General features: G+C 36.7%; 2 protein-coding genes across 4 annotated transcripts; one reads left to right on the top strand and one right to left on the bottom strand.

Moving 5' to 3' along the window:
- Window positions 1–1498: 1498 nt before the first annotated feature.
- LOC127797476 (probable serine/threonine-protein kinase PBL3) lies at window positions 1499–6659 on the top strand. 3 transcript variants are annotated; one of them, XM_052330408.1, is made up of 7 exons: window positions 1506–1940; window positions 2217–2280; window positions 2783–3099; window positions 3200–3335; window positions 4324–4460; window positions 4596–4719; window positions 5898–6659. In XM_052330408.1, exons 3-7 carry the CDS (start codon window positions 2791–2793, stop codon window positions 6296–6298), a joined length of 1107 nt encoding a protein of 368 aa, XP_052186368.1. In that variant the 5' UTR covers window positions 1506–1940; window positions 2217–2280; window positions 2783–2790; the 3' UTR covers window positions 6299–6659. The 3 variants fall into 3 exon arrangements, 2 of the variants coding, with proteins under 2 accessions (XP_052186368.1, XP_052186367.1); XR_008022232.1 differs by lacking the exon at window positions 2217–2280 and having other exon boundaries at window positions 1499–1940; window positions 4596–5658; window positions 5898–6046; XM_052330407.1 differs by lacking the exon at window positions 2217–2280 and having other exon boundaries at window positions 1507–1940.
- A 608-nt stretch (window positions 6660–7267) lies between these two features.
- On the bottom strand, window positions 7268–13781 carry LOC127797477 (proteasome subunit alpha type-3). The gene is made up of 10 exons (XM_052330409.1): window positions 13600–13781; window positions 13461–13500; window positions 13253–13336; window positions 11030–11103; window positions 10617–10703; window positions 10390–10474; window positions 10141–10187; window positions 9378–9443; window positions 8259–8349; window positions 7268–7537 (listed from the first exon to the last, which is right to left on the bottom strand). The coding sequence occupies exons 1-10, from the start codon at window positions 13701–13703 to the stop codon at window positions 7466–7468; spliced, it is 750 nt and encodes a 249-aa protein (XP_052186369.1). The 5' UTR covers window positions 13704–13781; the 3' UTR covers window positions 7268–7465.
- Window positions 13782–14216: the final 435 nt, after the last annotated feature.

Below are 14216 nucleotides of genomic sequence, written 5' to 3'. Positions count from 1 at the left end.
AATATGAATAGTAAATAATAATAATAATAATAATAATAATACTGATATGAATGAAATAAAAGAGAGGCGAGGACGACTACTATTATTACTACTAATATGAATAGTAGTAAATAATAATAATAATACTGATATGAATAAATAAGTGTTACATACCCATGCACCCTTAAATAATAAGGCATAATTTAAAATAAATAAATAAATAAAACCGATCCCTTCTTCTCTCCCTTCCAATCAATCAATCAATCAAACCGAAATACATGATGACCATTCAAACCTTGTAGGCGCACGACACGCACGCACGCCGCCTTCAATTCATTTCATTTCATTTCATTTCCCAGTAATAGAAAAATAAAAATGTAAGAAGATATTGTATTCCTTTCCTTTCCTTTCCTTTCCTTTCCTTGTAAGTTGTAATAAGAAGATAAATATATAATATAAAAAAATATATATATTGACCGCCGCTTTGAATGGAAAGACGAAACACATCGTCACCCCTGCGATTATATGTCAAGAATAATAATACATTTAATTTTAATTTGATTTTTATTTTATTGAACTTAATATTATCGTAAAATTTGACCTACAGAAAAAATAAATAAATAAAAGTTATAAATAATTCTCCCAGCAGAATTACCTTTTCATTCATTTATTTATTTATTTATTTTTATTGGTTGTTTGGATTTGAAAATGCCTAGATAGATAGATAGAAAGATAGAGATGGAGATGGAGATACACGTTGAGGAAATTTGCAAGAATAGGATTGCCGGTGAAGAATTTTTTTAAAAATAGGATTTTTAATTTTTTTTTATAAAATTAAGACTTTTGAGAGTTGAATGGACTAAAATGTCCCCGATTTAAATCAGCTTATGATCCCATTCGTCTTCTTCCTCTTGCACGCACATTCCCAATCACCTCGTCGACCAGAACATCTCTCTCACTCGTCCTTTGTTCTAAGCATCTAAAGTTGCTGCTTCTTCGTCGGTCTTCGCCTTCAAAGCCATTGCAAGTAATTTAAGAATATCTGATATTTGTTAAAGATATCTGTTAACCGATATGCTTAACAGAACCGATATCTATTAACCGATATCCTTAACAGATATTTTTAACAAATATCAAATATCCTTAACAGATATCTTTAACACTTATCTGTTAAAGATATCTATCATGACCACGACAAGAAACTAAAACAATTGCAATGAATATATCGGTCACGACCGCAATCAATGATGCCATGGCTCTACTGCAATTGCTTTTCTCATTTTTTTGTACATGGGCGCCATTTATCTCTTTTTCTCTCCCATCAACTCAAATACAAACAGTATATGTATAATATATGATACATAATGAAGAGATGATGAATTTAAATCAGGGGCATTCTAATCCATTCAATTCTCAAAATTCCTAATTTTATAAAAAAAAAAAAAAATTAAAAGTCCTATTTTTACAAAGTTCTTTGCGGCTGTCCTACTTTTGCAAATTTCCCCAGCGTTGAAGTTGGCGGTGGGTGGGTGGGTAAGAAGAGGATTTAGGATGAATTTCAAAGCGGACGGCAATGGCTTTGACCCGGGGATTGGGAATGCTCTCTCTCTTTTTAATTCTTTCTTCTTCTTCTTCTTCTTCTTCTTCTTCTTCCCGATCCCAAGCAAAGTCTTCAACCAAACTCCACCCAATCATTCAAGCAATTTTTAATAATTCAACGCTGATCATCATCGCTGACCTAATAACCCAATTGCCACACATGCATCTCCGCCCTCCTCCTCTGATTCACTGCTTCCTCCTCTACAACTTCTTCTCCTTCGGCCGCCACTGAAACCCACAAAGTCGACATAGATAGATAGATAGATAGATAGAGAGAGAGAGAGAGAGAGTTTCGGCATACATGGGAAACTGTTGGGGAAGCCCAACCAAGTGCGCCCACGCTTCTTCCAACCAATTCTTTGGTAAATTTTCGTCTTTCTCATCTTCCCTCTCTTCTTCCTCCTTTTCCTATTTCCTTCAATTCTAAATTCATCTGTTTGTGTCTTTGTGTAATAATACATGTCATGTTTGTATGGTCTGGACAGATCAAGTCTCTACTTTCCTCTTCTGATTTCTGTTTCTTTTCTTTTCCTTTCCTTTCTCATATATGAGTTCACTGTTCACGCTGTATCTTTATACTATCTATTCTGCAAAGAAGAACTGAATATATTTCTGCTTCGTCCATATTCCTTATACAGATTGCTGCTCAATCCATGGAATACACATATCTCTTCTTCACCTTGTCGATTCTTTAAATTTTGGGTTTAATTCCTTCTCTTTTTTCCCCTTTCTTGTTTCTCTGCTCAATATAAATTCATGCTGCACCAAAATTTCTGCTTCAACCACGACTGGAGCAGTCATTGACGTTGCTCAACCTATCTTCATGATACTGAACTAGGCCTGATTTCAGTTTTAATTTTTTACCAATTATGTAACTGCTGGCTGGCCAAAACTGAAAGTTCATGTGAAAGCATCCAAGCACAGTTCTAGATTCTCTGCTACTATCTTGCTAGTCCATGTTTGCAGGCCTTCAAATGATGACTTAATCTTACTGTTTGTAATGGACTTTCCCCTTGTATACTGTTCTGTTTCTGATGCGGTGTTGGTATTTCAGAATCAGCACCTGATGACTTGCACGGCAGCATTGCACATATGAAGCTGAAAATTTTATATATTGCAATTTTTGGCTTTTGGTTTTACTGCATGAACTTGTAGCCCCAAATCTTTTAGATTTTGTGTGATTTTTCTCGTCTTTTTCATCTAGAGGCAACGATGCTCCCTAGCAACGCCAAACACGACTCTGGCCAGCAAAAATTTTCGGGAAGTTTAAACAAAGCTCTCATAGCATCCAATAGTGATATATCTATCTCCAACAACCTAAAGTCCTTTAGTTTCAGCGATCTCAAGAATGCCACCAAAAACTTCCACTCAGATAATCTGCTTGGTGAGGGAGGGTTTGGATGTGTCTTTAAAGGATGGATTGATGACAACACTTTTTCTTCCAGCAAAACTGGAACTGGGATTGCAGTTGCCGTTAAAAAGCTCAAGGCAGTAAGCTATCAAGGTCACAGGGAATGGCTTGTAAGTTTCACAGGACTAGTTTAACTTTCCTTTTTTCTTTTTAGTACCCTTGCTGGCTGTTGTATGTATAAAATCTGTCCAACCCTTTGAAATTTGGCAGACAGAAGTAAACTACTTGAGCCAGCTTCGCCATGAAAATCTTGTGAAGCTCATTGGGTATTGCTCAGAGTCCAATCACAGACTTTTAGTTTATGAATTCATGCCGAAGGGAAGCTTGGAAAATCATTTATTCACAAGTAAGTTAATTTCCTTGCCTCTTGTTCTTTTCCTCCCTAGGAAATTCTTGTGATATCAATTCTTTTAGTCGAAACAGGAACCCTATGAAAGTGACAAAAGTCTTAAAAGAGTGAATTGGCCATAGCTGCAAGCAATATTACTGGTGCAATAGGTGATTAACTAATGGTAGCGACAAAGATTCTAAAAGTGTTCGTGTAGATACTCTGTCAAAGTTTCTGGTGGTGTAAACTCCCAATTTTTGTGAGCTGATTGGTAACTCTTTCTGAAATTGGAGCAATTGAGTATCTTAAAAGGGTGGGCTTCACATCAAGAAAGACGATTCTTTTTCAATCACTAATATTTGCAGCAGGCCAAGTGTGTCAACCAGTAATTTTTCTAGCAAAACACATTGATAACGCGTTTCATTTGCAATCAGCTATATTTCTATCTTACTTTTCTTGTTCAAGGGAAATGCAAGATTGTATCTATGTTTTTGTAGAAAATGAGAATTTCTACCTGCAGTTTTTCAGAACATACGGGCTTTGGTTGTTCGCATTGCCTGATGCTAACTGGATCATAACCGGCATTAACTCTCTTCCAGGAAAGCTAATAGACAACCTTGAATAGTTAGATGGGGTTTGATTTGCTAAACCTTAAAGCAAAATCTTATGATATTTCATGTTTACCTACCGTAGAATTAGTTTAACTGAAACATGGGTAGATCTTAAGCATACTTCTGATCAAGGACCATGCCTTGGGTTGATGGTGGAAGTATTTGAGCTTAAACATCTTTCTTTTCTGGATGGAATAGTTGTTTTCCTTCCTTTCTTTTACGTTCTTCCCCCCACATTAACTACATCTGCAAAGGAGAAAATTCTGCAATCATGATGTCCGTTCTTTTACATGGCCAATGTTTAACATATGGTGAATTGCTCTTTTAGCCATCTTTATGGTGTGCATGAATATTTTCTGGGCAGAGTCTCGATTCTTGTTTATTTCTATCTGCAGAAGGTGTTCAACCTATTCCTTGGGCAACACGAATGAATATTGCTGTTGATGTTGCACGTGGACTATCCTTTTTACATAGTTTGGACACCAATGTAATCTACCGTGACTTGAAGGCTTCAAACATTCTACTTGATTTGGTATGCTAAAGTTTGAGTTCATGGATTCCTCAATATACAATTGCCGCCTTTTAATTTTGCAATTGGTTTCTGTGCAGAGTGGACGTTTAATAAATTTGTGTAGGTTTGTTTTTCTTTTTGGGTAAATTTTTGTAGGATTTCAGTGCAAAGCTTTCAGATTTTGGCTTGGCAAGAGCTGGTCCTACTGGAGACAACACTCATGTTTCCACCAGAGTAGTGGGAACTTTGGGCTATGCTGCACCAGAATATGTAGCAACAGGTTTTGATCTTCTATACTTTTCAATGCACTTCCATAAATCAGACAGGTGGGGTATCTGCTGCTCACCCAAGCCGGGCCAGCCAGCCCCCTGCTTGGCCCTTTCTTCCTGTGGGCCGGGCCAAGTTCGACCCTTTTTTGAATTGGGTCATGTCAGCCCAACCCATATTAGAAAGAAAAGAAGGAGGGCGGGGGGAACACAGCCCCTGGGCCCTTAATACAGGCTGAGAGGGTCGGGCCACGTGCAGAGCCGGCCTTGGTCCTAGTGGGTCAGATTACTAGGCCTAATGGGTCAGCCCATGTAAATTTAAAAAAAAAAAATCTTTTTTTAGAAAGTAATTTGCAATTATTTTAAAATACAAAATTCGTTATAAAATATAAATAAAAAATATTTCAAACATTTTTTTATTTGTTTACAAAAATAAAAAATTTAAATAAACTTCCAACCATTTTGAAAGTTTATATTTTTCCAATTTTGAAATATAAATTGTCAAATTTATTGATTTTGCATGGTCCATCTTTTCTAACATCTCCTATGCTAAAAGTGACTGCAAAAGTATACCCTTAGCCCAACATGACCCTATATTCTCGGGTCATGCCAGTATGGCCTGCTTGCTACGGTAACAGACCGTGCTAGGTTGGGCTACTTAGATGGTAGGTTGGCCCGACCTGTTTGACACCTCTACTATGAGAGCAAGGGGCTGGAGTGTCTGAAAGCAGTTTTTGAACTTAATTTTATTAGCCTTCAGGATTTCCTAAACTGCCTCTACTGTGAAGTCCTTGGAACGTTTTTGGGTGAAAGTTGCAAATAGTTGGACAGTAGTGGAGGTGTTGAACAGGGCTCAGCACATCCTGGGTCATGGCCTGTGCTGGCACGAGCCAAGCACAGCCCAAAATGTATGGGTCATCTTGCAGCCTTGTAAAGATTCAATTTCAAACAAGGTAAATTTTTGTAAAGATTCAAATATTTTTGTACATTATTAGAAGTTATTCTGTTCAATACAACAAATTGTATTATTCAAAGTATTATTTTTTTTATTGTAATTTATTTTTAGTTTATAACTTTTTAAAAAAATAAATTCAACTGAAGCTGGATGATCACAAGAAGCTATTGACCTTAATAAAGGATTAAATTGGATTATTATATCTTCCTCATTCTTCTGCATTGGTGGTGGGTGCAGGTCACTTGACTCCAAAGAGTGATGTGTACAGTTACGGAGTTGTGATACTGGAGTTGCTATCTGGACGGCAAGCATTAGACGAGGATAAAGCTGGATGTGTGGAAGAAATATTGGCCGACTGGGTAAAGCCTTTCCTAAGTGACAACAGAGGGGTTTTCAGAATCATGGACACAAGGCTAGGGGGGCAGTATTCCAAGAAGGGAGCCCAAGCTGCAGCTTCTCTTGCATTACAGTGCCTGGATGCAGAACCCAAAAACAGGCCGACCATGAGCTATATTGTATCTGCACTGGAACAACTCCAGACATCGTCGAAGGATGTCTGGAAGACGCCCCGAGAAGGAAAGGTACAACAGCATCAGCATCATAGATCGATTTATGCGGGAAAGGGGAACTTAAGATAAAATGCAGCTGTAAAATATGTGAGGTACTCTCTTCTCTTTGTACAATGCAGAGGGAGGGCTATGAAGAAATCTTGAAACTTTCTGAGAATAAATTTACTACTGATGTCTGGTAGATGTGTATAGAGGGATGCATAGAATCTGGTATGCAGGAGAGTTACCCAGTTTTTTTTTTTTTTTTTTTTTTTTGGGGGGGGGGGGGGGGGGGGGGGGGGGTGGAGGGTTTGGTTGGGCACATTTATAATATCTATCTGTCTGTCTGCAACGACTTGATCATCTCTCTGCCTTCAAATCCTTCCTTTTGTACACAATGAAGACTTGTTGTTGACGAGATTTTGCAGTGGACTTCACAAGTTGAATTTGATATTTTGAGGGCATTGATTGTTTGAATGCATTCATCACAGAACAGAACCACCCCTCCCCTTTATTTGCAACTATCTGTTGAGACAGGGAGATTCGTTTTCCATTCGCTCTATCTTGCATGCAGGCCAAGACTGAGCAAGAAAACATCATGGTCCTTTACCGGATTTAGGAAACGTTACGCCCGAAACTTAAACAAAAGAGGTTTTTTAATCTCAGTCTTAATAGTGGTGAGAAGTTAGTTTCAACCATTGCACTCGTTAAGCACAATTCATCCTGCGATGTGAGATCAGAATAATGAATATTTTGGAAACCCCATCCTCTCATAATCATTTTTGGGCAAAATCGCTTTCAGAAATTCCTAATGCCACTTTCAAAAACCGCAAACTAATCCGTGGGCTACTGCTTACTAAAAAGAAAGCTTAAATAATAAACCCAAAATTTTAGTTACTTTTTATGGTATTACACTTCCTGTCTGACTCCGTATAAGGAAAAATCAAATTAAAAGAATTCAGCATATGAGTCCTGTTGCATACAGACACAGTGGCCTTCTGGTGTTTCCTTTGTCTAGGCCTCTTATCTTTACCATAATGGGTAGTAGATAGGATTGGATTTGCCACACAAAACAAATATTAAATTGTTAAGCAAATTGTCAAAATATTCTTTTGGCACCCAAATCAATAACATCTTTTCAGATCCCATAATCTGTGAGCAGTGGCAATGATACACTAACCCCAAAAATAAAAATAAAAAAGCACCGGGAGAAGAGCATGGCAGGAGGAAGCAGAAAGAAGGGCAACAAATTCTTCATCAATCAGCATCCATTTCCTCTAAAGCTGCCTTGGCTGCAGCCTTGGCTTGCTCCAAAAGATCTTCTGGCACCTGAACAATGACAACCAACTATTATTAGCCAAAACGTTCATACAGATACCAACTATGCTCATGTGTTTGTGCTTATGCCATTCTCGTTGCGTGTGATAAGAGGACAATTCTTCTTGTAGTGGTAATTGCTATATTGTCAGCTGGACATCATGGATTCTGAAAATGTAGGCCTAACGCTGCAGGTCTAACCTTTAACACCTTGATGTCACAGAACCCCCGTGAACTAGGCTTCCTGTATATACATTATATGCTTGTGTGCGTGTGGGTTCATATACACAAACCAGATTCTTCTTTTTTGCAATTATACGGTTAACAAATAAATCCCCCCTCTTCCATGGTTCTCTCATACAATGTAATCCACTCTTTGAGCCTCTGAATTACAGAAAAAACCAACCAAAAATGGAAAAAGAAGAATGAAATACAAACTTCTTCACATGAAAGTGAGATTCATCACTTAGCAGGAAAAAAAAGACAAAAAAACAAAAAGTAGGGAGATTTATCCAATATTTAATATTGTATATAAGTGGTATGGAAGATCAAGTCCCCAGTTTCAGTTAGCCAAAATTCTTGACCATGAACTGGAAGCATTTGATGTAAAAAATCCTTGTTTGTAATATTGAATCAAATGAACTAAGGATGTGCTCAGACCACAACTGTATGAAAGAAATAGTTACTGAAAGCAGATTGGAGTTAATTAATCCAGTGAAGGTGGGATGTATACCTTCTCATGTTGGCGCTTTGATTCATCACAGACCCAGCTCATTTCCAATTCAAAGGCCTTATCCTTGGCCTCATCATGTACCTTATAAATGCTGCAAATTTGGAATGAAGCAATTTCAAAAATTAAACTAAAACATAATGCAGAGACATGTGAATCTGTCAGAGGAGCATAAGACCAGAACTACCATAATATAGAAACTGAAACATGTCACACCGGTATGTTCTTTTCCATTCCAAAAAATCCACTTTTACCCCGTCAACTTTACTAGTATGAAAAAATTGCAGAATTGAATGCTAGCTATCTGTTTAGCGACCTACTTGGAGGTGTCAGTGTATTCCACATTGCAGCTGACACTAGCCCCATCTGTAAAATGGGGTATTTAAGTTCAACATTATTCCAACCTTCCTACATTCTTAGGTCTTCAATGGTCGAGTTTAACTTGAGATTCAAATATAATAAAGGAAGAGTTTTCTGTTTGCATTAGAAGTCTTGCCAGCTATTTAGCAGGTGGAAACCCCCTTCCTTTTACCAATCCACCCAAAAACCTACCTCAACTGTAACCAAACTCAATCTCATTGCATTACCACTCTGTCCAAGACCAGACCTGTCCCCACCAGTTCTTGGTAATGCAGAAACTACTGGAAATAATGTAGAGGAAATGAATAGAAATGAAAGGCTTTGCAATCATTTGTCAAGAGATTTCTAACATTAATATGAAATGACAGCACAATACAGAGCTGATGATAAAAGAATTTATATTGTCATTGTCATACTAGTAGAGTCTCCACTTCTGTGAGAAGATTACTTGCTCATAAAATTGAATAGATGAGAAGTTTTTTTTTTTCTCATAAAAATTTTTAATTTATAAAATGAGTATGAAAAAGGGATAGAATTCATATATAAAGCAAAGCAACAAATTTCCTCCCAAAGCACTTAAAAGACTACTAACATCAATACATCTAACTAATAGCTCAAAGCAAACCTCAATAAAAACACAAAAATAAAAAACAGCTTATAGATCAAGAAAAAAAATAAAAAAAAATAAAAAACAGGTTATAGACTAGAACACATGGCACTGGGTAAACACATGATACATAAGATTAGATAGAAACCACTCACATCTTAGCTACTTCAATCACACCTTCCCTGCATGTCATTTCTGAAAGCTTCAATTTTTCAATTTCTCTGTTTTGCAATATAGTTAAACAAAAAAGTCCCAGAAACATGTTAGTATGAGGAGAAATACAAACAATTCAGTGTTATGAGATTGATCTAATGACCGAAACATGCAATACACTACACAATTATGACAACTCAGAGAATATAAGACCACCAAAACCAACATCCACTGCTAGATGATGTTTCATACTTGAGATAATAGGATCTGTGCTAGCATTTTTATGTTAAATGATTAGAACTATCAGTCAGAGATACAATTTTTATTAAACCAGTTTGTCATGGGTTCTGAATGCATTAATGTTCCATGTTAAGAACAGAGATTCTTCAACAAATTCCATTTCCTATAGATTAGTCCAAAACAGTAGGTAATGGAAATCATTCATCTTATATTCTAAATAAAATTAGCCAACTTTTTGAGTCAAGTCAATTCAGATTTTTACAATTTTTTATTATTTATTTGTTTGTTGCATAAAAAAGCTTTTTGAATTTCTGGTCAAAAGAGATTTCCCTAATGAAAGAGCTTTTAAGGATGCCCAGCCCCATATCCTTTTCTTTCCCAAATTTGTACAAATATGCTTTTTTTTTTATATACAATTACATTTTTTTTTTTGGAACTTACATTTCAAAAGTAAGAGGTTACTCATTTTAGTTGGATATGAAAAACATTTATTGTTGAAAAGGAAATAAATAGCAAACAACTTACGTTTTAGCAGCCTGCTTTCCTTTCCCAATTGCAGCACCAAAGTACCTCTATCACAAATTTTTAGATAATATGTTAAATTAGAATGTATTGAGCAACATAACAATAAAAGAAACACCAAGTATATAACCCATATAGAAATGAAAGTTAAAAACAGTCATTAACAAAAGCTGCTACATGCACAGATGAAGAAGCAAAACAAAAAGACTATTCTCAAGAATTACATCGGCATTTTGTGAAAGATCAACTCACATATGAAATGCCAGAAGGTTCAATCATGTATAATTGGGGTCCGTCTCTGTCATAACCTCCAAGAATTACTCCACAGCCAAATGGTCTGCGAACATCAACCATGATTTTCAAAACAGACCCAACAGATGTAAGTGTCTTTCTTTCTCTCTTTCTTCTTTTTCTTTTTTTTGGCAGGGGCAGGAAGGATGCTCACTACTAAACATCATTAAATATACAGATTCCCTTACCTGAGCCACCAATAGAGCGTGCAGAGATGGACATAACTAGCAACACGATCAGCGAGTTCCTTCACTGGAATAGGCTCGCCATAGACACTGCAAACCAAAATAACATAAATTTTCATTAAAAAAAACTACAAAAAAGTGCAAAGTTAGTTGCATTTATAGCAGTTTGGTTACTTGATAACACATAGGTCCTTGACAACCACCATATTCTTACTAGTAAGACAGAACATTCAGTATGAAAAAAAAAAAAAATGAACTCATTTTTAGCTCTAAATCTCCAGAAGGATAGCAAACTTCCCACTCAACCAAAGGTATAACTGAAGCAAATCAAATAAATGTTTAGACTTTCACACAAATTGTTTAAAAATAATATTAACATAGAATAATCTCTACATCATAAGTGGTAGTCCACAAACCTTTCATAATTTGTTGCTTCAGACTTTGCTCGTGCAACTATTTGCCTCCCGTCTGCTGCTAATCCAGCAACTGACTGCATTTAATGACATAATCCAAGATGAGCTCAACCATATGAGAAGACAAAAATAAATAAATAACAAAGGCACTAAGACAGCTGGGTACACACGTGACCAAAATAATCATAAGAACAAATACATAGCCAAGAGTGAAAAAAAAAGCGGCTTAATACATACGGGAGTCCTTGGATGATTAAGAAATGTGGCCCATAGTCCCTCAACTAAAATGTTGTCATGTTCCATCCTTCAACTATTTGTTTTCGTTCCCTTTAGTCATTTGGTTAACTGAGACTTAACGGCTGAATTAACAATGACACGTAAGACGAAATCTTTAGTGCTCGTCAAATTAATTTTTTTAGGCTGAATGCATAAGAGGTCCATAAACTACTAAAAAAAATGTGGTCTTTAGCCCTCAACTAAAATATTGGCATATTCCCTCCTTCGCCATTTGTTTTTGTTCCTTTTAATCCTTCAGTTAACTGAGAGTTAACAGCTGAATTAATGGTGATAAGTAAGATGAAACCTCTTGACCACATGAGATTAATTTGACAAATTCTTTTTTGTCAAAATGAGTTCTTTAAGTTTTCCATATTAATTTGGATATTTAGAAAACACGATTACCAAAAAAATTCCCCAAATCATCTTCATCTCCTTCTCTCACACAAGTTACACAAAAGAAATTAAAACATCTCTCTTTTTTGAACATATCTTTCAATTTTCTATATTGGAAATTAGCTTTCTGTATTTCTAACGTTTGAATGCATTTTCAGATTTTCTAAGGAAAATAAAAACTAAAAAGTTTATAAAAAATTGAAGATGGAAAACTTGAAATCATTTTCTACAACTAAGCATCCCCTTAGTATCTCTAGGTCAGTCTTGAGGTTTGTCCTTCAGAATCAGATCCCTTGGCCAGGTCCAACTTACAAAGCCAAATTTTCATTTTTCTCTCTCTTTTTCCTGTCTGCTCCATTCTTTTCTGGCTCTCATTGTCAATACATTCTTTCCATCATTTTTCTTGTTAGTATCCCAGACATAATTTGATTTTGCATCATGGATTTGTTACTTTCAGTTTAGTCAGCATCCTGCATTTGTTGCTGCAGTCTGGAGTTTAATTTCTCTCTTTCCAAAAGTGATGACCAACTCCAATTATATAATCTTTGTTGCAAAACTAAAAAATTGATGACTATGACATTCTTTAATATGCCACTCCGAACAACTAAATAAGTATTGTAAAATCTCACAATTACACTATTAAATTATAAGTTACATAGATTTGGAGTTTCTTCGCTATGCAGTTCCAAAGTAAGATGAAAAGGGCAGAGCAGGAAAGTCAGTTCCTTACAGAAAAGATGGTTAAGGCTCTTAAGAATCTAAATGGTGATAAAGCTACAGCCACAATGGACATTTTGTTACTTTTCTTCAGCACTGAAAGGGCAGTCGAGTGGTGATATGATGGCTATAGGTCACACATTCAGTGCCTCAAAACAGTTTAAAATGACTATATGCCTCCTTCCTTGCTCTTTTCACAAGGAAGGCTTTGATGTTTCAGAGCAATGAGCAAAGTTTGGATCATCTACATCATCACTGCCAAGGTTCTGTCTATTCGGCCCAAGGCATCGGAGAATATCATCTCTGATTCACAAAACTGTAAGGAGAAGAAAAGTATTTATGCTTTTTGGCTGCTAATAAGTGCATGGACTTGAGGTTTAACAGTTCCAACTTCTGGGCTTTTCCATGAGTTGCACATTAAGAAAGGCTTCAATCTTTTATGCTGGGACTTCTTGGTCTACTTGATAGCTCTGGTGGACTCCGGCGATCTGTGGTTTAGATGGGTTCGCTTTCATGTGGGAAGTAGGAGATTTCGGCCCAGTAAGGTCGCAGACAGCCTTTTTGAAAATTTAATAAGGTTGCAATATATCAAAATGGTAGTAGATGTCACTACTCCATCCATCTGGCTTTTTCATTCTGGGAATTTAGCTGTCTATTTCCTAATCTAAAGTTGAAAATCATTTAGGCACCGCTAGTAACGTTATTGAGACGATCAATAATTCAAAAAGGTAATCTATGAGATTAAAGTGTACAAACGGATCTTACGCAACGTTATGAGTATTTACTGAACCTCACCAAATAGATTTATGCACAAATATAACAGTAGAAAACATATACCATGCCAGAATGACGATGGACAGAGTGAATTCTGCGATTGGAACCGGGCAGCATCATTTTGGACGCAATGAGCTTCTCCACACCCTGAAATGAGCCCCCAGATGCCATACAACCAACGAATTAAACACAGCCACAAAGACACCAAACCCTAAAATCAGAGATACAAATAAAGCATTCTCCTCAATCAAATTGGGAACAGGTGCTTTACCATAACAATACCGTCCTTGCATTTTATGCCGACCACGGTCCTGTCCAAACACAACCAATCACTTCCCCAATCCAAAAGACAAAAGAAATTTCCCGGGTGTGAACGTCAATGGAGAGATGGAGGGAGAGAGAGAACTGACCCGCTGTTATCGACGGCTTTGGCGGCGTATTCGATCTGGAAAACGCGGCCGTCGGGAGAGAAGGTGGTGACGGAGAGATCGTAGCCGGTTCCGATGCTGCTCATTCTTGCTTCTTCGCCTTCTGCTTCTACTGATTTCCGCTTTGTTTTTCACTCGATCGGCGTTTTATACGAAATCAGACTCACAGGCCACTTTTCTTCTGTCTCAAGACAGTGAGTGAACGCATCGCGCAAAAATGGGGGACCCGGACCCGGAACCGGAACCGGACCCGCCCGAATATCATTGGAGCGGTTTGCCCCCTTCGGGCCGGGGGGGCAAAAACTAATTGTAAGTAGTGAGATATATCCCGCCGTAATTTACAAATAAATAATTTTGCAAAAATGATAATCCACATTGAGAATTAAAAATTGTATTAGTTAATAAAGAATAAAATCAAAAATATATATAAAAAAAAAAGCGCCTATGCCTTCAAGTACGGAGAATAAACTCAAATGATTAATAATACAACATAATATCTTTTAATTTGATAAAAATTTAAAAAAATTATTGTGATAAATCATCTGCAATAACCTCATCCATTGTTTTTCCTTTATAATTATGAGTTTTATAACAAATAT

This window comes from Diospyros lotus, chromosome 3 (genome assembly GCF_014633365.1).
Source record: "Diospyros lotus cultivar Yz01 chromosome 3, ASM1463336v1, whole genome shotgun sequence".
Classification (NCBI taxonomy): Eukaryota; Viridiplantae; Streptophyta; class Magnoliopsida; order Ericales; family Ebenaceae; genus Diospyros; species Diospyros lotus.
The sequence above is the reverse complement of the archived record's forward strand: the minus strand, read 5'-3'. Positions and strand labels throughout refer to the sequence as shown.